The sequence below is a fragment of the Leucopleurus acutus genome (assembly GCF_964270905.1).
Source record: "Leucopleurus acutus genome assembly, chromosome: 14".
Lineage (NCBI taxonomy): Eukaryota > Metazoa > Chordata > Mammalia > Artiodactyla > Delphinidae > Leucopleurus > Leucopleurus acutus.
The window spans coordinates 61,087,630-61,110,364 of NC_139156.1; the positions used below are offsets into that span (position 1 = coordinate 61,087,630).

At 57.3% G+C, this 22,735-nt stretch overlaps 1 protein-coding gene across 1 annotated transcript in view; it reads right to left on the reverse strand.

Moving 5' to 3' along the window:
- Positions 1-674: 674 nt before the first annotated feature.
- UNC5B (unc-5 netrin receptor B) overlaps positions 675-22,735 on the reverse strand; it is a gene marked incomplete at its 5' end in the record, with an annotated part of 83,839 nt that continues 61,778 nt past the window's right edge. Inside the window, 16 exons of the mRNA XM_082854287.1 lie at positions 675-1,090; positions 1,965-2,146; positions 3,197-3,361; positions 3,921-4,070; positions 6,135-6,368; positions 6,480-6,648; positions 7,546-7,633; positions 8,263-8,652; positions 8,997-9,191; positions 11,140-11,172; positions 11,385-11,549; positions 12,332-12,499; positions 13,232-13,412; positions 14,749-14,852; positions 15,318-15,461; positions 19,870-20,094. Of these exons, the coding sequence (XP_082710413.1) occupies positions 925-1,090; positions 1,965-2,146; positions 3,197-3,361; positions 3,921-4,070; positions 6,135-6,368; positions 6,480-6,648; positions 7,546-7,633; positions 8,263-8,652; positions 8,997-9,191; positions 11,140-11,172; positions 11,385-11,549; positions 12,332-12,499; positions 13,232-13,412; positions 14,749-14,852; positions 15,318-15,461; positions 19,870-20,094 (2,759 nt within the window). The 3' untranslated portion in view covers positions 675-924. The remainder of the gene's footprint in view (positions 1,091-1,964; positions 2,147-3,196; positions 3,362-3,920; positions 4,071-6,134; positions 6,369-6,479; positions 6,649-7,545; positions 7,634-8,262; positions 8,653-8,996; positions 9,192-11,139; positions 11,173-11,384; positions 11,550-12,331; positions 12,500-13,231; positions 13,413-14,748; positions 14,853-15,317; positions 15,462-19,869; positions 20,095-22,735) is intronic.

Below are 22,735 nucleotides of genomic sequence, written 5' to 3' on the forward strand. Positions count from 1 at the left end.
GCTCAAACCTCATCTGACCCTGTAGAGCTGTGGAGGCTGAGGTCTTGTAAGAATTTAGTCTAAGATAAAATCATTAGCAGCAAAGTGTTCCCTATTCAGTCTCTCTCTCCCTGATTCACACACACACACACACACACACACACACACACACACACACACACACACACGCTCCTGGCCAGAACCACGAGCATGCCCACACTCACCCATACTCAAGAAAAGTGTTTTCTATTTTTTTTGTGTTGTTTTTTCATTTTCTTTTTCTTTTTTTTCTTAAAAAGGACTTATCCAAATATCTGGATAATAAATCATTTGCGTTTCCTAAGAAACTGGGTTTTCTTTTCCCTTGTGGTTTTGGTGTTCTTCTTCTTTGTTTGAGCCTTACTAGCAGTCTGAAGCTTTCTTTCTTTCCTTCTTTCTTTCCTCTTCCTTTTTGCTTGTGGACAGGAGAAAGCAGTTTGTCTGAACTGTACTTGACTCTTCGAAGAGGAAAACGGTGTGAAAGGAGAAAGGGGCTTAGGGAGGAGGGAGAAATCAATAGCTGAGGAAGAAAATGAAGAGCACAACTAAAACAGATGCACCCCAGAGACCCTGGGGCACAGGGTGGGAGGGCCACCTCCTTGCTCCCCTAGCTGCCTCCAGAGGCCCCATCCCCACCCCGGTTCCTGCACAGCGGTCTGAGGTCAGGAGAGACAGCAGGAGGTGGAGAAGGACCGCTGGGTCCTCCCAACAACAACGTCCATGGATTTCCTAAGGCTGGTCGTGGTCTGGGTGGGGGGGGGGGGGCAAGGGGAGGAGGAGGAGGAAGGGCGATTCTGGCTGTGAGCTCGGGAGCAGAGGAGGCCCAACTGCCCCACAGGAGGTTGCCCTGGGTCTGCCTGTGCCAGCCGCCTGCTGGTCCCTAACAGCCTGCGGGTTTGGGGCAGCTCAGCAGTCCCCGTCGGTGGCCATGGCCACCAGCATCTCGCTCTTGCCCATCTCCTCCAAGGCACTCGCCAGGCTGTTGAGGTCCCCGTCGTCCTGCTGCAGAGCTTCCCAGAGGTCGAGGATCACACCCGTGGGGCTCGCTTTTGTGGCAAAGTAGTTCAGGTACCTGATGGAGGGAAGGAGAAGGACACTGGGCTCCCAAAATGCTCAGCCCCTCCCGGGAGCCTGGGGTGGAGGGAGCACTGAGGGTACATCCCAGGAGCACCGGGATGGTGGGCTCCGGGCTCCCACAATCCTGGGTCTGAATTCCCAGCCCCTCTGCTTGCAGGCTGTGTGGCCCTGGGCAAGTCACTGCTCCTCTCTGAGCCCCAGTCTCATCTCTAAAATGTAAACTGTCCTGCTCATCATCAGTCATCAGCATCGTTATTACTATCATTGAAAGACACTGGCCCCAGGAGAGGCTGTCCAAACCTAGCACTCCATTCTCTCTCTCCATCCCACATTCGTTGTCTGCCTGCTCTCACCCGCCCCATGCACTGCCCTGAAATCAGGAACAAAGGCTTTGACATCCTTACAGATCCCACCCATTCTGAGTAAGATGTCTTCTACATGGCACCTGCTCGACGCAGGTGTATTAAATGGTTTCTCAGTAAGTGTACCATAACAATAATGATGACTAAATGCCATTATATTTATCCAGCACTTTAAGTTCTCCAGAAGAGTTCTGACACCAGGATGCATTCTGTCACCCAGCAAGCATTTCCAAAACACCTGCTCTGTCCTGGACACAGGACTGCTGACGGTGATCACGCTTGGCTGGTATCCTGGCTTTACCTGATTCTCAAGGGCCAGCACTCTGAGCACGACGCTCCTGAAGGAACCAGCTTCTCAGACTTAGCACACCCAAGCCTGAGCTCCTGGTCTACCGCAAATGGCGGATCCGCTCCTGGACCGTCAGGCTGCCTGCCCCACCTGCCCCATGGGGACAGAGGGAGGGGGGCGGCTCTGGTCCAGGCCGGGCGGGCTGTCCCGACACTCACCGGTCCATGGAGAGCTTCTGCGCCAACAACCGCCAGTCATTGCCGCGCGAGTTGGGGGCGTCTAGGCTGTTGCATATCTTCTGGCGGATGGAAACGGGGATCTTGAAGGCGTAGGGTCCCAGCTGGGTGGTGACTGCACTGCTGGGGGCGGAGCAGAGGGCGTCCAGGGAGCCAGCGGGCGTCTGGAAGAGCAGGGGGCACGGGTGAGAGGGGCAGAGGGCCCCCTGTGCACGGCTCACTGGGCATCTGCCCCTCCAGCCTTCCTGCCTGGGGACTGTGAGCTCTTGGAGGCTCCGGCCGCTCCCCCGCTTCTGGGCAGGCTCCAGCGGCTCAGTCAGAGGGCTCCTCCCCTGGAAGGTCAGCTCTCCGGGGCCAGGGCTGTACACCCCGTCTCCGCCCTCGGGGTGCACACGCTAAGGCACTGCCTGGGCCAGTGCTGGTGCCACCTCGTCATCACAAAGCCACGAGGGGCCTCAGCCCCAGCCTAATCCACGGGGACCTCCTTTTACACAAACGCAAATGAAGTCTGGAAAGGAGAAGTGACTAATCCATGGTCACATGCCCTGTTAGTGGTAGAGCTGGGTCTAGACCAGGGGTCCCAGCCGGTCCGCAGTCTGTTAGGAACTGGGCCGCACAGCAGGAGGTGAGTGGCGGGGTCGGGCGAGCGAAGCTTCATCGGCCATTCCCTATCGCTCGCGTTACCGCCTTAACCATCCCCTGCACCAACCCCCGTCCGTCCGTGGAAAACCTGTCTTCCATGAAACCGGTCCCTGGTGCCAAAACGGTTGGGGACCGCTGGTCTAGACTATATCCAGTGCCCTTTACACTGCACTGCAAGGAGGGCCTAGCACTGTTCCTGGGTGGCCTAGGTTTTATAAACCTCAATCCGGATTATAGTGGTGGAGAGACACAGGCCTGGGCCAAGCGTTGGCTCGATACAAGGTCCTGATACCGGCTCTCCCTAAAACCTTCTTTCTCATCTCCAGGTGCGGATCCTCGTATCTGTCTCCCTGGTGGTTGTACAGATTTGGTGAGTTTTGGTACAGGCCAAGCCCAGGCTCGGCACTCAGTAAGTCACAGCTGTTAGCAAAGAGTGACCAAGTCCCAGCTCAGACTTGGGAGGTGAGGGGCACAGCTCTGTGGGAGGTGGCCTTTCCCCCAGATGAGGAGGAGCCTGGGGTCTGCACGCTGCAGCGCCCAGCCCCGTGGGGCGTCCGCGCTCCGGCCCTCACCTCTGCCAGCGTGGTGTGCAGCTGGAATATCTGGCCCTCCCCCTCCACCTGCCGCACGCAGATCTTGCAGGTGAGCTCCGTGGAGGCCAGGCTATGCCTCTCCAGGGTGAAGGTGCAGTGCAGGGCCTTCTGGCTGCCACTCCAAATGTGATAGAAGGGGATCTCCTGGGGGAGGAGGGGCAGGGTCAGGGAGGCGAGGCCAGCCTGCCCTGCCCTCGGGGAATGGAGGCGGAGGCAGGTAAGGGGGCCAGCCTCAGGGAGGGCTGGGACCTCTCCATCCGGGTGGGCAGAGGAAGAAGAGCTGAGCAAGGGCCCTTCAGTTGAGAAAGGGAGTATATGGGTGAGAAGACACGAGTCTGAATATGTGACTGTGTGGGTGCATGTGTCTGGGTCTGGGAAGCCTTGTGGACTCAATGGTGTCACACAGATGGGCGCGGGCAGAGGGATGTGACCATCAGAGATTAGTTTGGACAATCTGCCAGCCATGAACGCTCTTAGAGATGGTAAGGTCTCTTTAAAGATGACGGGTACAGACATTTGTGTGTGGGAGTATGTGACAGGGGTGGCAGGGGAGGGAGACAGAGAGCGACACAGGGGTGGGAGTGGGGACCAAGGCTGCAGGACCGAGGGAGGAGGCAGGGAGGGAGTTGGTCTTCTCTGGGAAGCCCCCCAGGTGCGCCCCTCCCCAGCTCCATCCCTCCCCCTCCTGCGGCCCAGCCCTCACCTGGTACTTGGCCAGCAGCTTGCTCCTCCAGTGGGCGTGGGGCAGGTCGTGGAGGGAGAGGCGCAGGTTATGGTAACTGTCCTTAAACAGCAGGGGTTTTGGCTCCTCCACTAGGTAGCCACCCAGGGCCCGCTCCAGCTCCAGCACCTCCTGTGGGCCAGGGAGCAATGAGAAGGGGGAGCCCATCACATTTGGCCAAAGGGCCCTTTCCTTCTGCAGGTTTGGGGCTTGGGGACACACATGGGCGGAGGGAACTAGGCTGTAACATTGAAGGCAGGGAACCATCTGAGCCACAGGGCTGGGACTTGGTAAGTGCTCATAGAAGACTTACTGTGTGGAGAGATGCATGAATAAATGGATGGAGGGAAAAACAGATGGATGAATGGGCAGATGGTGGGACAGGTGGATGGATGAATGGATTTACAGATGACTGAATAGATGGACTGATGGATGGATGGTTAAGTAGATGGATAAAGAGATGGGTTGACAAATGGATGGATAGACAGATCAACAGAGACAGACAGACAAAATGTTGTGCAGATGAATATACAAATGGATGGGTATAGAAACAGAACAGATGGAAGAAAAGATAGATGCGTGGATGAGTGATGGCTGGATGGACAGACAGATTATGGACTAAATGAATATACAGACAGATGGGCAGAAAGCTGGGTGGATGGATGGATGCATGGATAGATGGGTGAATGGATGAATGGATGGACAGACGGATGGATGGGGATTGAATAAATAAAGAACGCCATCAAGCCAATATGTGGCAACTTCCCTCTTGATCTCCAATCCATTCTCTGACTATAACTAGATGTTAGCCAATGCCCCAATACCAAGGGATCCACGCTTCAAGAGCATTTCCCAGGAGCCTCTAGCTATTATGGGCCTCCTGCAAGTTCAGGTCAGCCTGGTCCCAGCAGAAGACACTCACTCTCCCACAAGGCCTCTTAGCCTGTGTTGCATCAGTCGGCAACTTGGAGTTTGAGACAAGTCACATGAGACTGAGAGGCAGAGGAGATAGAAAGGCCCACAGATTGTGGGCTGGAGGAGGCCTGGAGCTACAGGAAAGGAGAAGGCTTCATAGCAGCAGGGGATGGAAGGATGGAGAAGGAAAAGGGGTTTAAATAGGGCCAAGGCTCTGTGCTCTTCCACTGTTTGTCAGGATGAGACTGAGATCCTGGGAACTGGTGGGAGGGCTGGGCAGAGAATGGACAGGGTCTTAGAGGCTGGAGGGACAGGGTGGTACTAACACCTGCCGTTATCAGGTTCTAGGTGCTAAAATCCGGTCCCTTCACCTTCTCTCTCTTCCTGCCCCGAACCCCTTCTCATCTGCCATGCACCCCCCTCGCTTAAGGGCATTGTCCATTCTTTTGCACACACTAGGAGCTTGGCTGTCAGCCGCCACCCCCTCCCCTTCCCCCTCCCCCTGTTCCTCCCATCAGTCACTGTTTCTGTCCATTCTACTGACTAAACAGACTCCAGGCCCCTCTCCAGCTGTTGTCACTGTCTGTTGTCCAGGGTCCAGCTGCAGCCTCCCAATTGGTCTCCCTGCTTCTTGTCTACCCATCCCCACTGCGTAGCTTTCAAAAGAGCACCCGTGAACAGGTGTCCACCGGGTCTCTGCCCCCGCCCACTGGATAGGCTCCAAATTCCTTGCCATGACCCTAAGGCTGTTGGGAGGCTGAGCCCTGCCTGTCTCTCCAGCCCCACCTCTCACACCCCTGCACGCTTTGCCACACAGAACAACACACCTGCCTCTGCATAAGCCTCTCTGTCTCCTGGAATGTGCTTCTTCCTTCTCTGCCTGGAACACCCACCTGTCCCTTGGAGCTTAGGTCTAAGGTCAGCCCTGCTGCGAAGCCTTCTCAGACCCCCTCCCCAACAACCAGGACCTGCCAGCCGCTCCTAGGCCGATGTTCCCTTAGCCCCACATCAGTGATCCCCTGGTCTGTCTCCCACCTCTAGCCTGCAGCTTGGTGAGGGCAGAACTGTGCCCAACTCATCTCTGTATCTCGAGGATCTGATGCGATTTCAATGTTTGAGGAACAACTGAATGACTGAATGAGGCTGATGGTGGCAGAGGGTGCCTGGCAGGTACCATGATCCTGGGGAGGGGGATACTGGAAGGTACCATGCAGCTGGCCGGCTGTGGGCGAGGTACCCGCAGCGTGCAGGCCCGTGTGGGTACCCAGGGCCTGGCCTTACCTTCAGTGCTACGGGCGTGTCCTCCAGGCAGTAGACCCTGAGGCTGTACTCCAGAGAGGTGCAGAGGGCGGGGGCGAAGATGGCCAGCTGGAGCCGCTTGACTGCCAAGCGAGAGTAGGACTCACCCGTGAAGACGTAGGTGCCCAGCTGGTCCAACAGGATGTGGCAGGACCTGGCCTCCAGCTGGCAGTAGCAGGGGGTGTTAAGGGTCTCCTCATCCAGGGTGACCACCTCCTAGGGTGACAGTGGAGGTGAGGTGGCTGTACCAGCCAAGGCCCTGGAGAGGGTCCAGGCAGGTTGGGTTAGGGGACCCGGCCCCCCGGCCCCCCAGCCTTGGCTCCTCACCTCCCAGTGGCCCTGGTGGGCCTGGGTCTTGAGCTGGAAGATCCAGTCACCGGCACTGACTTCAGCGCAGTGTGGCACCGTGAGGATGACGGGGCGGCACAGCAGGAGGCCCGTGGGCCCGCAGGTCACCGAAGGGCTCAATACTGTCTGGGTCCCTTCCGAAAGCGGGCTGGGGTGGGATGGAGGGCAGGAGGGAGGCAGTGAGGGAGCGGTGCTGGCATCCTGGCTTTGCCTCAGCTCCTGGGATGGGAGAAGGCAGGACTGCGCCCTGGGGGCTCCCAGAGGCCACGGGTTAAGGAAGAATGGCACTGGCCTTGAGATCGTTTCTAAATTTTTGCTATTACTCCGCAATATTCTCACAGCCAGATCTTTGCTCCCATTTTCAAAGGTTCTGCACTCCAGGGATGTTGTGGATAGGCGCTGCTAAAGTGCCCTCTGGAAAGCTGGTACCCATCCACGCTCCCACCGACGCACCTTGGGAGGGCTGTGTTCCCATTCTCTCACCAGTATGAAGGTATTATGACATCTGAAAATAGCTTTGCAAGCTGATGAAGCAAAAAAACTTCCAGTATCTTATGGCTGTCTGAATAACTGTTTCTTTGACTACAAATTAGGTCAAACATTTTCTCATAACCTATTGGCCACTATGTGTGTGTGTGTGTGTGTGTGTGTGTGTGTGTGTGTGTGTGTGTGTGTGTGTGTGTGTGTGTATAAGAGAGAGTGTGTGTGAATCACTTGTTCATATCCTTTGTCCATTTTCGTACTGAGATGTTCAGTTTTTTTAATTGATCTCCCAAACCTCTTTACAGAGTGAGGATAGTAGCCCTTTGTCATATTGTAGCCAGCTGGTCAACTGGCTTTCAGTTTTATGATTTGTTGTGCTGGTTTTGCATGGTTTAAATGTGAACATAAGATCTAGCAATGTCTTCCTTGGAGAACTACCTCTGGCCTTAGGATCGGACTTAGAAGGGGAGATGGTGACATTTGAGCCCAAGGTAGGCAAGCAGCAGAGAGAGAGAGGCTGAGGAGGGGGCAGCTGGGCTGGGGCTGGGGTCTCTATACTCACAGGGTGTTTTCTGCCTTGTTGATGAGGAGGTACATCTCGTAGAACTTGCCCTGGGGAATGGCTCCATTGGGCACCAGCAGGCTGACCCCTAGGGGGAGAGGGAGGTCAGTAGGGAGGGGCTGGAGGGAGTCCAGGAGCTTAGAACAGGGGATGGGGGGTTGGCCCCCATCTTGGAGCAGGGAGAGAAAGACATCTGAGCTCCTGGTGGTCACCAGCAAGGAGTGGGGAGAGGGGACTGGGTGCAGGGAAAGGCCAGGTCACTGACTGCAGAGGGGCTGTCAAGTAGCGCAGGGGCCACTGGCATTGCGATCGGGTGTAGCGATGGGGCAAAGACCTGGAGTCTGAAGGTGCAGTGCCAGCCCCAGCCTAGCTCAGTGTATGATGCTGGGAAACTGTCACCTGCTGGCTCTGCAACCTGCGCTGGGCAGCCCTGCCTTTTCAACAGCACTCTGTAGGTTTGTTGACTACATCGGGGTATACTTTCCCACTCACCAGATGGTGAAACTGAGGTTTAGAGAGTTCCCCTGCCCTTGTGAGGCAGAGGCAGGCCTGGACTCCAGGTCTTCTATTTTATAATCACTTCTTCCCCTTGGGCCTCACTTTCCCAATCTGTGAAATGGGACCAGGGAAGCCCTATCTTCTGCTGGGTGAGTGTTGAGACTGTCTAGAGGGGACATGCTGAAGCCAGACTGATGGGTGAGCAGAGCAGGGACCCACCTGTGTCAGGGATGCTGAGCCTCCCGCCCAGGCAGCCAAAGGTGCCGCTGACACTGCTCCCCGGGTCACGGGGCATGCCCAGGAGCTGCTGGGAGCCGAGGCTGGCACTGCGCAGGTGCAGGAAGTGGGCATCCCGGGCAAAATCACCAGGGTACGTGCCGGGTGGCAGGACTCCCAGCAGCTCAGCCCCGTCTGCCAGGCCTGGCCCAGAGCTGGTGGTGCTAGAGTTGTAGACCTTGATCTTGAGGTTGGGCAGGGAGTCCAGCAGGGGTGAGTTGGTCATTGGGATCTTGTCGACCGAGTCCTGCAGGGCGTACATGGGTCCGCGGTAGATGCCCGCACTGGCAGTGAGGTCCGGAGGCACAGATGGGTGCAGGAGCTGCGGGTTGTCTGCAGGGCCGGGGGCTGCAGTCAGACCAGCCGTGCCTCGCTGGCCCCGTCCCACTGTCTGCACCTGCCGGGACGCCTTCCTTTACAAAATCCTACCCAAACGTCCAGCTCTGAAAGGTTCCATTGCCACCTGCGGTAGGAAGCTTAGGGACTCACCACCTAGGTTACTTCTTCTTTCCTGCATCTCTGTAACCAAACTCATCCAGTGATCTTTAGAGAGAACTCTAGGAAAACCTCTTGAGGGAGTCAGGAGCCTCTGCTCTGGTCTGGCTGGTCTGGCTGGCTGCCACACCCCCTGGGAACCCTGCCTGCACCCGCCACCCCAGGCGTTCCCAGGTCCTTACTGGGCCTCGCAGTCTTAAAGTTGACTGGGTGGAAGCCGCCAGTGAGGGCGGCGGACGAGTCGGTGATGTCGGTGTCGAAGTCCCGGCAGTTGCGGCGGTACACGATCACCCCTACCACCACGAGGACGGTCACCACCACGAAGATGGACACCACAAGGCCTGCGTACAGCGCCACATCCCCCGAGGACTCCAGAACTGCGGGGACAGGAGGGCTGAGTGAGGGCCGGGGGGCAGAGGCGCTGGCCCTGAGGGAGCCAGAGATTCCCTTGGTCCCCGGGGAGAGGCAGGGCCTGGGACAGACTGGTGTTGTGCTAGGTTCTAATCTGAGCCCTGCCAGACAGGCGGGTGACCGCAAGCAAGCCTTGAGCCTCTCTGGGCATCAGTCTCTATAAGTAAAATGGGCTAAATGTCCCTGCCCCCCGCCCTGCTTCCCTCCCCGTGCGGCGTGGAGAGGCAAAGGGGCTCCTGGAGTTAACACTCCCGAGAGTTAACTCATTGCTCTCTGCCCAGGAGGCGACAAGGCGCCTGTGGCTCAGTCACAGGACCACTAAGTGTCCTCTCAGAGCTGGGATTAAGACCCAGCGCCTTACTAGCAGCCTGCAGCAATCTCTATAGGACCCAAGGCCCTGATTCCCAGAAATCTCTGCAAGGAGCCGCTCTGAGCTCACCTTCCATTTTGTGCTGAGGGCAGGAGGTGCGGGGGGGGGGGGGGGGGAGGGATGGAGGGGGAAAAGGACGAGCGGAATGAGATGCGTGGCAATGGGATGGAGAGGAGGAGAGCAGGTGGAAGGGAAGGAAGGGGCTCAGGGAGGCAACCCATGTCGACACTCCCTGCCCCCAGACAGGCTGCTGGGCTGGAGGAGGTCCAGCTCTGGGTGAGGGGCAGGGCAGGCTGCTGCTCAGCTAGAAGTAACTCCACATAGCTAGGCGAGGAAGTGTCGGGGTCAAGAGGCAGGGTCCAAAGCAGGGCTGCCCAACAGAACTTTCCATGGTGATGGCCCATCCCGTGTCTGCACTGTGCCCCATGACAGCCACTAGCCACGGGTGGTTATTAAACTACTAAAATGCGGCTGGCTTGACCGAGGAAATGAGTTTTTAAATATATTTATTTTCAGCTAAGATAAATACAATTTTCAAGCCACACGTGGCTAGTGGCTACTACACTGGACAGCACAGCCTAGCCAAGACGGCTGCCCTTCCCCTGGTTTCCTTTGGGAGCTCCGGGAAGCCCCTGTCCACTCCCTCCCCGCCCCAGGGACCCCCGGAGAGGAAGGCCCGCTCTCCTTCCCGGTGGGGCCCGAGCTCAGCAAGGTAGGGCAGGGCTCTCAGCCCTCATTTTTGCCTGCTTCCACCACCTCCTGGACCCCCGTCTCTCCTCATCCCTGGGCTCCCCCGGAGAGCTGCCCGAGAAGGTCCCCAAGGCTGGGCTCCCACTTCTCTGGGGGCTTCGCCTCATGACATCGTCACTAATCGTGGGGGTCACTTGCCTGGTGATTTACAATATCTAATCAGTCACCAGTCTGGCCCCCCTGTGAGTTGCACTGAAGGCCTCATTACTGATTTGATAATTCCAGAATTATTTGGAAATTGTGGTTTAATTACCACACGCCAATCTGCCCAAGCAGCTTTACCACAGCGGAGCATAGCCCCTGGGGGATGAATGATGAGCCCCCAGGGTCTGACGCAGAGCAGTGGGCAACCCAAGGACCTAGGAGGCTTCAGTCGGCTGCTGGGGGCACAGCGAGGGGCAGGTGTGGGCCTGCTTGCTGGCGGCCTCCCACAGAGGACAACCAAGGGGTGGGGCTCGGAGCACCAGCTCTGGCCAAATACTTAGGTTCGAATCCTGGCTGGATCCTTGGGTATGTCCCTTCTCTCTGAGAATCAGTTTCTCCTCCTATAACGGGAGGGGTCAGGATGGCATCCTAGGGCCTTTCTGTCAGCTGAGGGTCTGCCTGTCTGACTGTGATGAAGACCATGCCACATGCAGCATCAGGTGCTGGGAACCCCGTGGAGGGCTGGTAGTGGGCACCTTCAGCTCTCCCTGCCCCTCACCTTGCCCTGCACCCCACCCCCTGGAAAAGCCAACTGAGGAAAACCAGGGATCCCCCCAGAGGAAAGAGAACAGCCATGAAATGGGACTTACGGTGGCTTTTGGGGTCACTTAGAGTTTTCTTATCTGTTGAGGGAAATAAAGGGAAAGACAATGACACAGACGGCAGGGAAAGGGTGGTAGAGGAGGTGACGGGGAGATGCATGGATGAGATGACAGAGTAGCAGGTGGGCAGGGGCCCCGAGGGGCTGCTCCACTGCAGGCTGGGAGGTGGGGGCCAGGGGGCCCGTATCTGGCTCCAGAGCCCCCACCCTGGGCCCTGCCTTCCAAGGACTCACTCTGCACGCACAGCCCGTCGGTGCAATTCTTGGAGTCAAGCAGGGTCCCGCTGCAGTCCCGGCCTCCGTTCTGGGGAGGGGGCGCCATGCACTCGCGGCTGCGCCAGTGCGCACACTCGGTGCTACAGGCCGACCACTTGCTCCACTCTGTCCACGCGCCATCGACTGTGGGGACACAGCACGTGGTGCATGGGGACACACGCATGCATAGAATGCACACACGGTTATGTGTGCACAACACAGCAGTGCATGCACACACACACACACACACACACACACACACACACAGTGCAGCAGGGAAAAAGGAACCCAAGACACACGCATGCCATCCAGAGAAATCCACGCCTTATGCCAGTGCAGAGACGGGAGCACCAGGTGGGCGAAGACAGCCCAAATAGACACATAAGGTCACTGACGCGGATACAGCCCAGGGCACAAGTGTACACACAGAGGCACAAACCCAGGGTGAAAAACACCACATCAGTCACACAAACATGTCACCAAAGAGAGAACACAGACCAACCGATGGGGCCACAGAGTAACACAGAAAAAAGAGAGGACTGCAGGGTCAGCGGCCAGGTGTGTCTAGCAGTCAAGGGCAGGAGCACAGGCTCTCTGACCCCAGGAGCCTCTGGGGCCCTGGCCTGGGGGCTGGCGCTGACAACCCTCGGCCTGGAGAGCAGACCGCCCACCCCTCAGACTGCAGCTCAGAGCCTCTGCCTCTGTGTCTCCCGCAGCCCAGGGCAGAACAGGAGGTCAGCGGGCGTAGCATCCAGTCCGGCCTGGTGAGCCAGCTGGGGGGCCCGGGACAAGCACCTTCTGTCCTCACCCACCCCAACGGGGAGAGATGGGCTGTTCTGACTGGCAGACACCAGAGCACAGAAGGCAGGGCTGGGGCTGGCGTGGGGCTGGGCATGGGTGGACTGCCACCTGGCTGGTGGCCTCACCTGGGCACACGGTGGTGCAGGCAGTCTTCTGGAAGGCCTGGCCCTCACAGAAGGCACCTCCATTGAGTGGGGCGGGGTTGGTGCAGGTCCGTGTGCGCTTCTGCCAGCCGCGGCCACAGCGGTTGGAGCAGGGTGACCACTCGGCCCAGCTGGACCAGCCGCCGTTCACTGCAGGGGTAGCAGTTGTCAGCAGGTTGGCATGGCTCTTCGCCCCATGGGGCCTCCAAGCCCCACCCTCCAGCCATGATGAGGCGCCTCTGCTGAGGCCTGGCCCTTCCTAGTTGGACCCCTCCTGCCTCCAGGGCTGTGGACTCAGATACCAGCGGGCAGACCTGGGCTGCATCTGTCAGCACCAGAGGCAACCCAGGAGGTCACTGTCTATTCCCCGCCCCATTGTACAATGGCAAACAAAGGTCCAGAGAGGGCTGACACTTACACAAGGTCTCCCCGTGAGTAATGGGGAGCTTGGAACTGGAACCCAGTACAGGGCTCTTTCTACGACACTCGTCGCAGCCAGGGCTCTGGCCCTCCCACCCAAGGGGACAGCAAGGAACAGATGACCGGCCTGAGCAGTAGTCCCTAACTGCTAGAACAACAGGCTCGGGGATGGGGATACCGACTGGGCCCTGCCTTAGCCTGACTCTCAGAGAACTGGGTTTTCCCCTTCAGGGCTAAGCAAAGGGCCTGAGGAAAGGCAAGTGCTCCTGACTTCACCGCTAGCTTTGCTGTGTGGCCTTGCGACGGCCCCTCCCCTCTCTGGGCCTCCTCTTCCTCCCCACCCGTTCACCAAGGTCCTGCCGGCTTCCGGGTAGGGAAGGGTCAGCCGTATAGCCCCAGGCTCTCCCCCTCCCTCGGCCGTGTCCTCCCCCGCACCCCAACCCAGCCCACTCTGGGCCGCACCGTAGACAATGATGGTGGCGGTGGTGCTGCGGCGCTTGGCCACGATATTCTTGGCCACGCAGGTGTAGTTGGCCGTATCTGACAGGCGAGCCTGGCGGATGATGAGGTTGTGGTCGATGGTGAGCAGGAAGTTGGTGTCCTGGGTGGGGTCGATGATGTCCTCGTTCTTGAGCCATTCCACCTGCAGGGGCACGGTTGCAGCTGTGAGGGCCCAGGGCCCGATCCCCTGCACCCCCGGGAGTGGGCCCTCTCTTGGGGGGAAGGGAGGCCTGACCATAAGCAGTACTGCAGTTCTAGCCAAGTCCACCCATGGTGGTGACACAGGGGGCAGGGCCTCCACGGGCCAGGCACCGTGCTGGACACTACGGAACACAGTGGTTAAGATGACCACCCACCAGCTGAGTGGCCTTGGGAAGGGACTTCCACTTGGCCTCAATTTCATCAACTGTAAGATGATATTTAATAGCACTACCCATAGGACTACTGTGAGGATGAAATGAATCAGTATATGGAAAGTGTGGAGGCCATGCCTGGCTCACGGTAAGTACTGGTACTAAATAAGAACATGTCTTCATCATTAACTCCGCAAACCGACTCCCTGAGCCAGGGTGAGAGGCCTGGAAGGTGATTAAAAACATGGTCCCTGGTCTGGCAGACCTGGGTGTGCAAATGCCAGCTCTGCCACTCACTAGCTGGGTCACCCTGGGTGACCGCTTCACCTGTCCCAGTGCTGTGTTCCCAGCCATAAGATGGGATGACAATATGCACCTTGAAGGGTTGCTATGAGGACCAGCGTGCCGAGTGCCTGGCACATGTGGCAGCCACGAGGGGTAGCTATTACAGAAGGTGTCTGTCTGAGCTCATTTCCGGATGGGGGCCGGCGCTGGGGGGAAGCTAAGTGATTAGAGCAAAGGTTCTGAGCTGGAAGCCCAGGGTTCCATCTTCCCCAGTCCTGTTCTACTGAGGTCCCTGGCAACAAAGCTGAGATGTTTCCCCATGCCCTGCTCTGACTAGAGGACCACGAGTGCGGGCAGCGGGAGAGAGGAAGCAGGCCTGGAACACAAGCAGGGCAGTAAGAGGACAGGTGGGCACCACCCAGGGATGCACAGGCCATGTGGTGCAGGAAGGGGTGATCAGCTTGTGGGCTGAGTCTGTGCTCAGATGCACGTATTATGATCCCCTAAAGCTGGGGCCTTGGGTTCTGGGTGGGGTGGGGGAAAATGGTGTATATGGCCACTTCTCTTGCAGGAGACTGAGCCTGGGGTCAACCCAAGGAGCCCTGGGGGTTCCTGCCCCAGCTCTGCCCCATCCTGTGGGGTTATGCCTATGGAGGGCCCAGCTGGGGTCTGGCATGCGCCGAGTTCTACAGAGGTCGCAGTTCCCTTCTCTGTCTCTAGCCTTGATATCCCCATCTGTGAAATGCGAGGGCTCTGGAAGGCGGAGGCATTGTGGCTGGTGGTAAATACCATGCCTGGCTGGCCTCTGCCATGCCAAAAGTTCCCCATATCCCCACTCACCTCAGCCACAGGCACCCCCTCTGGTGGGCGGCATTGCAGGAGAACTTCATGGTCCAGGGGCACTTCCTTGCCCAGGGGCTCCTGATCGAAGTTCTTGCGCAGGTCTGGGAGAAGGAAGGAAAAGTGTTCCAAGGCACAGTCAGGCGGTGCAGGGAGGAGGCCAGTCAGGCAGAGCTGGATCCTGAAGGGCCCCATTCTAGCCACTAGGTGGCAGTGCACACCAAGGGAATGTTCACGGGGACACCCGGCCTTTACCTGGAGAACTTCTTCTCCAAGATGGGGGCCTCACCAGGTGGACTCGGGGGAACAAGCTTCCCTCCCTGACTCTGGGATCCTATGCACATGGTGGCCGGGGATGGTGAGGAAGCTGGCAGCTTCCTTATATAAAAGTAGGCAAAAAAGGGCCGTTAGAAATCCTGGGGCCAAAGGTGTCACAGGTTCTGGGTCATGGAGCCTTCTGAGCTGGCATCCCTGTGCCCTGATGTCTCTGTGTGAAATTCTCTCTGCAGGATCCACAGGGAAGGGGAAAGGGCCCAGGAGAAGGGGGTGAGGGTGTCAGGGTGGCATACACGCAATGCGGACATAGGCCCGGCGACTCTTGGTGGTGCCCGCAGAGCTCCAGGCCACGCACTGGCACCAGTAATCTTCCAGCCCAAATAGCTCCTCCACCTGCTGCCGCAACACCTCGATCTGCACCTCTCGCACCTGCAGGCCTGGGAGGAGGAGAGAGACGCCATCAGGGGGCAGGTCTGAGGACAGAAGACACCAGACATGGGACCATAGTATCTCTCTCCTTTCCGACCCGCTGAGTCCTGTGGGCTCCTCTCCCAAGTGCCTCACATTTCCATTTTTCTCATCTCATCTGCCTCGAGCCTGGCCCAAGCCACCACTGCAGCTCACCTGGAAACTCAGTGGCTAACCCAAGCCCGCTGCCCCCATCCAATCGACTTTCCACCCTGCAGATAGCTCTTCAAAAGGCACAAATGGCATGTCATTCCCCTGCTATGTCTCCAGTCATCCCAGTGTAAAGACCCAGACCTTCCACGTGGCCTCCAGGCCCTGCACGATCTACCCACTGCAGCCTCACTGGGTGTCTTCCAGGCCCTCATGTTTTCCTGGCCTCTCTAGCCACAGGACCTTTGCACATCCAGCCCCCTGCCTGGAACTCTCTTCTGTCCTTTCTGTGTCCAGTGAACTCCCAGTCACTGTCAGCTTTGGGCTGGGCCTCACTTCAAAGGGAAGCCCCCTGATGCTGGCCCACCCCCGCCAGCTGTCAAAGTACCGCTCAGCACTCCCACCACTGCACTGGACATTGGTCTGTGCAGTTATCATACCCCACCAGGCCTGATTCCCTCATGGCACTGACCATTACCTGGAACTGTATTATTTATTGACGTGTTCATGTGTTAACTGTATCTCCTGCAGGAGAATGAGGTGGTGCTTTGCCCTGTTCACTGCTGTGGCCCAGGGCCTGGCACAGACAATGGGCTCAACAAATATGAGGCAAGCATGTGGCCTCTCTCTGGTCATGGCTCAGGAGCCTGTGGGGCTGGAGTTGAGGGAAGGCCCCTCTTCCTGGGAACCCCTAACCTCTCAATGATTCCCTGCTAGGGCCCAAGGGCCTCCCTGAATGACTGGATCCACCAGCCCACAGAGAAGGAATCACTCAGTCTTTGCCAATCCTCCCTTGACAAAACCCTCTACATTCAGGAAAGGGATGAACCCTCCTGGATGAGGGCACCCATCCGAAGCTCCTCCCCAAAGCTTGTGGGAGAACTGTAAGGCCTCCTCCACCAGGAAGCCCTCCCTGACTACCCCCTTGGTCTCGGAATTCCCAAAGCTATACCTCCTCGCCATCATGTATCTGAGCTCATCTTCTCATGGTTGCTTGTGGGTTCTGATAAGCCCCTCAAAGGCGGGACTGTTGAGTGTACACATTGTAGTCCTGTCGCATGGTGGTTAGGTGGAGGGCTGGACTGCTTCTTGACAGGTTTGAATTCTGGCCCTACCTTCACTCCCCAACTGTGTGACCTTCGCTAAGTTACGTAGCCTCTTTGAGCCTCGGTTCCCTCATCAGAGTAGAACACTCAGGGTAAATTCTAAATGAATCATGGCAATTACAGCACCCAGCCCAGGCTGGACACAAATCTAATCTGGCAGCTCATCTGGATCTCATCCAGCCCCTTCCTTTTTCATCTGGAGAAACTGAGGCTTGGAGAGGGTAGGTGGCAGGCCCAAAGTCCCAGAGCAAGTTGCCAGCAGAGCTGAGATCAGCTGTCTGGCGTCCTGCCCCAGTTAGAGCTCTGCCCAGGAATGAATGACAGCTCTCTGGACCTCTCCCAGTGAAATCATTGCCTTAACTCTCCTGCATCCTGAGGGAGGGGGGCCCTTGCACTGGGAGCCCAGACAGTGAGGAACCCCTCCTGATGGCCAGAGATCTAAATTGGAGGGGGCTGGTGTTTGCTGTGGGTGGAACACCAGGAGGGAAGAGGCTTCTTGGGGGACAGGGGCCCTGCCTGCTGCCAATGGCTGCCTGGACTGCTTGCTCTACAAGCGATGCTGCGTGGCCCAGGGCAGGAGAGTGGGGCCCTGGCCTTTATTTACCAGGCTGGGAGCCTGGAGGAGTGGCCCCTCTCTAGGGGGTCATCCATCCAGAATGTTTCAGGACAGATAAACTACCACCCAGCAGGGCTTGACACCGTGGCAATGGTCACCAGCAGGCAAAGAGGACAGGGGCCTTTGGTCCCCCAGACTTGGGTCCCAGACTAGGTGTCCCCCTCAGCATGATGGCCAGTGGCAGGCAGTGCCTGGACCAGGACACCCAGAGTTGGGCTGCCTGCCTTGACCTGGCATGAGCTACTGGGTAGGCTCATCCCACCTGTTTTGGCCCCCAGCCTGTTTTCAAGGCTTCAGAGAGTGCCAGGGAGGGCTAGGGGTGGAAAGAAGGAGGAACCAGCCACACTGCTGCCAAGGGTGTGGCCTGCTGGACCACTGTCCATTCTTTGTAGCTAATGGGGACAACAGTGTCTTGATTTCTAGGGCTGGCAGGACTTGTGTGCCTGGTAGCAGGGGAGTAAGAGCCACCCTGTTACTAATAATCACAGGGTCTGTGAGGGGCCCTAGCAGGATACACTGTCCCCTTGCTCTGCAGGGCCAGAGGGGCTCAGGGGGACAGAGAAGTAAGAATAGGTTTCAAGAGGAAAGAAGCCAACAAAAACCCAGAAAGAAGATGGAGGAAACAGGTGTTTATTGAGCACCTGCTGGGTCCTGGCACTGTGCTCAACGCTGTACAGGTACCACCTTGTTCCATCCTCACCAAGACCTGTTAATATCCCAGTTTACCACGAGAGAAACTGGGGCTCAGAGAGGTTGAGTGACTTCCTCAGGGTCACACAGCCAGAGCATGGGGGCAGCTGGGATATGGGGTTTTTTTCCTTTTAAAAGTTTCTTTTTTGGAGAATTCCCTGGTGGTCCAGTGGTTAGGACTCCATGCTTTCACTGCCAAGGGCACAGGGTCAATCCCTGGTTGGGGAACTAAGATCCCACAAGCTGTGAGGTGTGGCCAAAAAAAAATCAGATAAAAGAAATCCTTTTCTTGGGACTTCCCTGGTGGTCCAGTGGTTAAGAATCTGTCTTGCAATGCAGGGGACGCAGGTTTGATCCCTGGTCAGGGAACTGAGATCCCACATGCCACGGTGCAACTAAGCCCGTGCACCACAACCAGAGAGAAGCCCGCGCACGGCAACGAAGGGCCCGCACACTGCATCCAAGACCCGATGCAGCCAAAAATAAATAAATAATTTTTTTTTAATCATTTTTTTATTTTTAGATTTTGAGTGAGAATGAGACTCCAACTCTAACTTTTAAAAGTCTTGGAATTCTTTTAAATTTTTGGTAAAATATACATAACCTACAACTTACCATTTTAACCAATTTTTAGGGTACAGCGTTGAATGACATTAAGTACATTCTGGGGTATGATTTTAAGCCTGAGCGGTTCTGAAATCTGTCAGCTTTTCACAGAAAAATAGAAGTTGAAGGAGGAAGAAAGAAGGAGAGAGAGTGAAAGAGAGTATGTCAGGGGAGAGACACAAGAATGAGACTGAGGCCGAGAGAGAGAAACATAAGGGAAAAAAGACACAAAAGGAGACAAAAGGAGACGGGGATGAGAAGGGAGAAGCAGGAGAGACAGAAGGAAAGAAGAGAGGGCTGAAAAAGGAGGAGAAAGAAAAGGTCAGGGAAGAGATGGTAAAAATGAAATCAAAGCCAAGGCAGGCCCTGGGGCAAAGGAGCCACCCCGAGCCTGGGGTTGGTTGGGGCTGCCCAAAGCCGGCCGGCCGCAGGTGACCCGCAGTGGGTGGCCCCCCTTCCTGGCCTGAGTCGGGGAAAGGATTTCCACCCCCGAAGCTCCTGTACTGTAAACAGGGGCTGGGCTCTGGGAGATGTGAGGAGCCCCAGGCTCTGCCTCCTGCCTGGGGTGGGGGGTGCCCAGGGTCCTGCACACATCCCACGCTTCCTCCTAGTTTCCCACGCTTCTGCCACTCTCCTCTCCTTCAGGACTTGGGCTGCATCCTAGCACCACCTCCATGATTATTTACTTAATATTACAGGCCTTTTTTAAAAAACTGAAGCCAACTGATTTCTATGAAGGAAGCGTTGCATCATTATTGTGAACAAAAACAGTATCACTTCTCACCAACACAGAGGACCTGCGAAACTAGCGATGGTCTAGAATTCTGGTTGGGTGTTGGGGCAGGGCTGCAAGACAGAGCCGGCTCCTCTTCCTTAAACAGGGAGCACAGCAGGTGCTGGGGGAGCGGGGAAGAACCTTGTCCCCGACTGGACCTGCTCTCTGATGTAAGCAGAGGATGGAAGGTAACTGGAAAAGGGAGCTCACTCTCAGCAAGGGATTTGGTGCTGTTTCACCTGGTCACCCAGTCAGACAGGGCAAGCGGCCAAGCCTTGGGGAAATACTGGTCCAGGGTGAACCTCAGAGGGGACACGGAGGCCCAGGGTTGCCGTGGCTGTATGAGGTCTCACACGGAGCCAGGGTGGAGCCAGGCCCAGGACCCTCTGGGCCTGGGGTGACCTGGGGGTGCCCGGCAAGTGGGGTGGGCTCACCGGTGGCCTCGTCCAGGCTCTCCTGCGTGACGTGGTCGTTCTGGCTGACCCACTCGCCGTTGCACTTGAAGTAGATCTGCGTGGCGGGGAAGGCACGGCAGCGCAGCTCCACTGGCTTGTTCTTCACGATGTAGGCGTCCTGCGGCTCCCGCAGGAAGTGGGGCAGCGGCTCTGCCGGCGCCGACGGGAAGGAGTCTGGGAGCACCTCGCTGCCAGAATCAGTGCCTGCAGAGGGTGGAGGGTGGGAGGGCTCCGTGAGGCCACAGGCTGGGAGGCCCGGGTCCCCTCCATCCCCTGGGGGCCGTGACAGAGAGAGGAGGCCAGGGGAGGAGGAGGGCTAGGCAGCTGGAGGAGACCTGCTGGGCCGCCCTCTGTGGCCTGGGCGAGGTCTGACACTCCTGTGGCCTCGGTTTCCCCGCTGTGACCTGCTTTTAAGAGGCTGTGTTTTGGAGCCAGTCCCAGCCCTGTGATGCTGTGTCATTCTACTTTTTTACAGATGGAGGAGTCAGGGTGGCCCAGGGAGGTGAGGTGACCCGTCAGGGCAAGGACACCCCTCTCCAGCTCTCCCCACCGGCCCTCCCCGGCCTCCCTCCAGTTTCCCACGGCGATGCCACAGTATGTGAAGAGCTGGAAATGGGCCTGAGGCTGGAGCTCAAACCAGGCCGGCTCTGCCCCGAAGCCACAGCTGCCCTGTGCAGCCCCAGCCAGCCAGGCTGATGGAAGCAGGGAGACAAGTCAGGGCCCACAGGGGCGAGGGTGGGCTGAGGTGGGGTGGCAGCAGCAGGCCTGGGCTCCCTGGTGCTTGTTGCCAGAGTGCTGCCTCCTCCAGGAAGCCCACGGCAGGCAGCAGCATGCAGGGGAGACCACCTTCCCTGTAGCCTCCCCCCAGACCCTCCCTTCCTCTGGTCTGTGGCTCTGATCCACCCCCTTAGCATTTCCCACTTCAGCCAAATCCACACCCTCGGCCCTATGGATGAGGGCACTCGGGAGGCTGGGAAGGCAGTGAGGCTGTGCAGGCGGCCATCTCCTCCCGCAAAGGGGCCAGATGGAAACCGGCCGGCTCCCTGGAAAGAACAGCACCTCGGGAGGTGAGACAAACAGGAAGGGAGAGGGGCCTGGCCACCACCAGTGTGGGGAGGGAGGGAAACCAGGCTGGGCCAGGCTACTGGTTTACAATCCACGTAGGAAAATTGACTTTCCAATGCCAAGCCCCAAACAATCAGGTGGCTGGGGACAAGCGGCAGGGGGCTTGTCCTCCTCTGCTAACTGCTCCCGAGGAAATAACGAATTAAGCTGCAGGGGTGCATGTGTCTGCCCAGCCCCTCGCCAGCCTGTGCAGTCCTGTCACTGTCCCAGAGCTCCAGTCCAGCAAGTGGAGCTGGGGCCCCAGGAGGCCACGGGAATCTCAGGTATGGGGAGCCCCCCTTTGGGCAGAGGGGCCAAAGGGACACATGGTTCTTCAAGAGCAGAATGAACAAAATGTGCCTAACATGCTTTATCAGTGTGCTCTCCTTGTGGATCACAGCTTCTGCTAAGTCGGAGGCTCTGAGAAAATGCATGGGCTGTCACTGGCTCCAAGCTCTGGGCTGTGGGTGGGGTATGTGTGCGTGACCTGGGGGACCGAAGGGGAAGCCAGCAAGAAAAAGGATGAATCCAGCATGTTCCCTGTGACCCATGGAGAGCCCTTAACTCCAACCTCGTTACTTCGTCTCTGAAGAGGGAAGGGAAGTGAGCACTCCTCCTCTCTCTGGGATCTTTTGAGGATCATATGAGATAAACATGCATGAGTGCCTAGGAGGAGCCTAGGTACAAACTGCTGCATCAAAATAGCAACTAATGCTTCCCTGGAATTAACTGCTATGTTTCCATTTACATAGTTAACTTACCTAATTCTTGCAACAACTTTGTAAGGTATATTATATTGGTCCCCAGTTTACTGATGGGGAAGCTGAGGCTCAGAGCAGTTAAGCAACTTGCCCAAGGTCACACAGCTGGCCAGAGGCAGAACCAAGGTTTGAACCCAAGAAACCAGACTTCAGTGTTGCCCAGAGCTCCACACTGCCTATCTTTGGAGCAGCTCCATAACACTGTGGGTGTCCCCATACCTGAGATTCCTAATAGACCCTGACACTGGCCGGGTGTCTGCAATTATGGGGGCTCTCTCATCAAAGGGCCAGCAAGGCCAGGACTGTTTTTTGTGTTTCAAAGCTTGGGAAATTGAAGTCCATCAAACTGATGCAAAGTCACCTGGTTAGTGGGCATCTAAACTAAGAAAAACACCGAGGATTCCCGAGGCCAGGCCAGGGCTCCCAAACACCTGCTTTCCTCTGCCAGACAGGGAGACACCTTCTCTGTAGGTAAACTGGCAGCCCCTAGGGTCTGGGAACGTGGGCAGTTGATGGCGAGATGACACAGTGCCCAGGGAGCTGGACATGGGTCTCCCGGTGGCCTGAGAGCTGCTCACTGTGGCCCTCCCGCCAGGCGGGCAGTTCTAGGGAGAGCTGGGGGCAGCCAAGAGGACTCCAGGCCCACCTCCCGCCACCAGCATCCCTGCTTCAGTCTCAGGCCTCAGGAGTGAAGGGCAGGGCTCAGGCTTCAGACTCAGACACCCCAGGCTCTGAACCAGTCCTGACTGGCCTCAGGCACCTCATCTGTGAAACAGGGGGACTGGACCCCCCTCTGGGGATGGTGGCCATGAGAGCAGGTATATGGGAAGCCACGGATGCAGCTGCAGGCTTGCCCTACCTTCTAACCACACAGCCTCCGGGTGACGGCCGCCTTGGCTCTCTGTGGCACTGCGGGCTGCATTTATGACTTTGTTTCATGACCCTAATGTGGCTCATGTACAAAGCAGGCGGAGACTCGA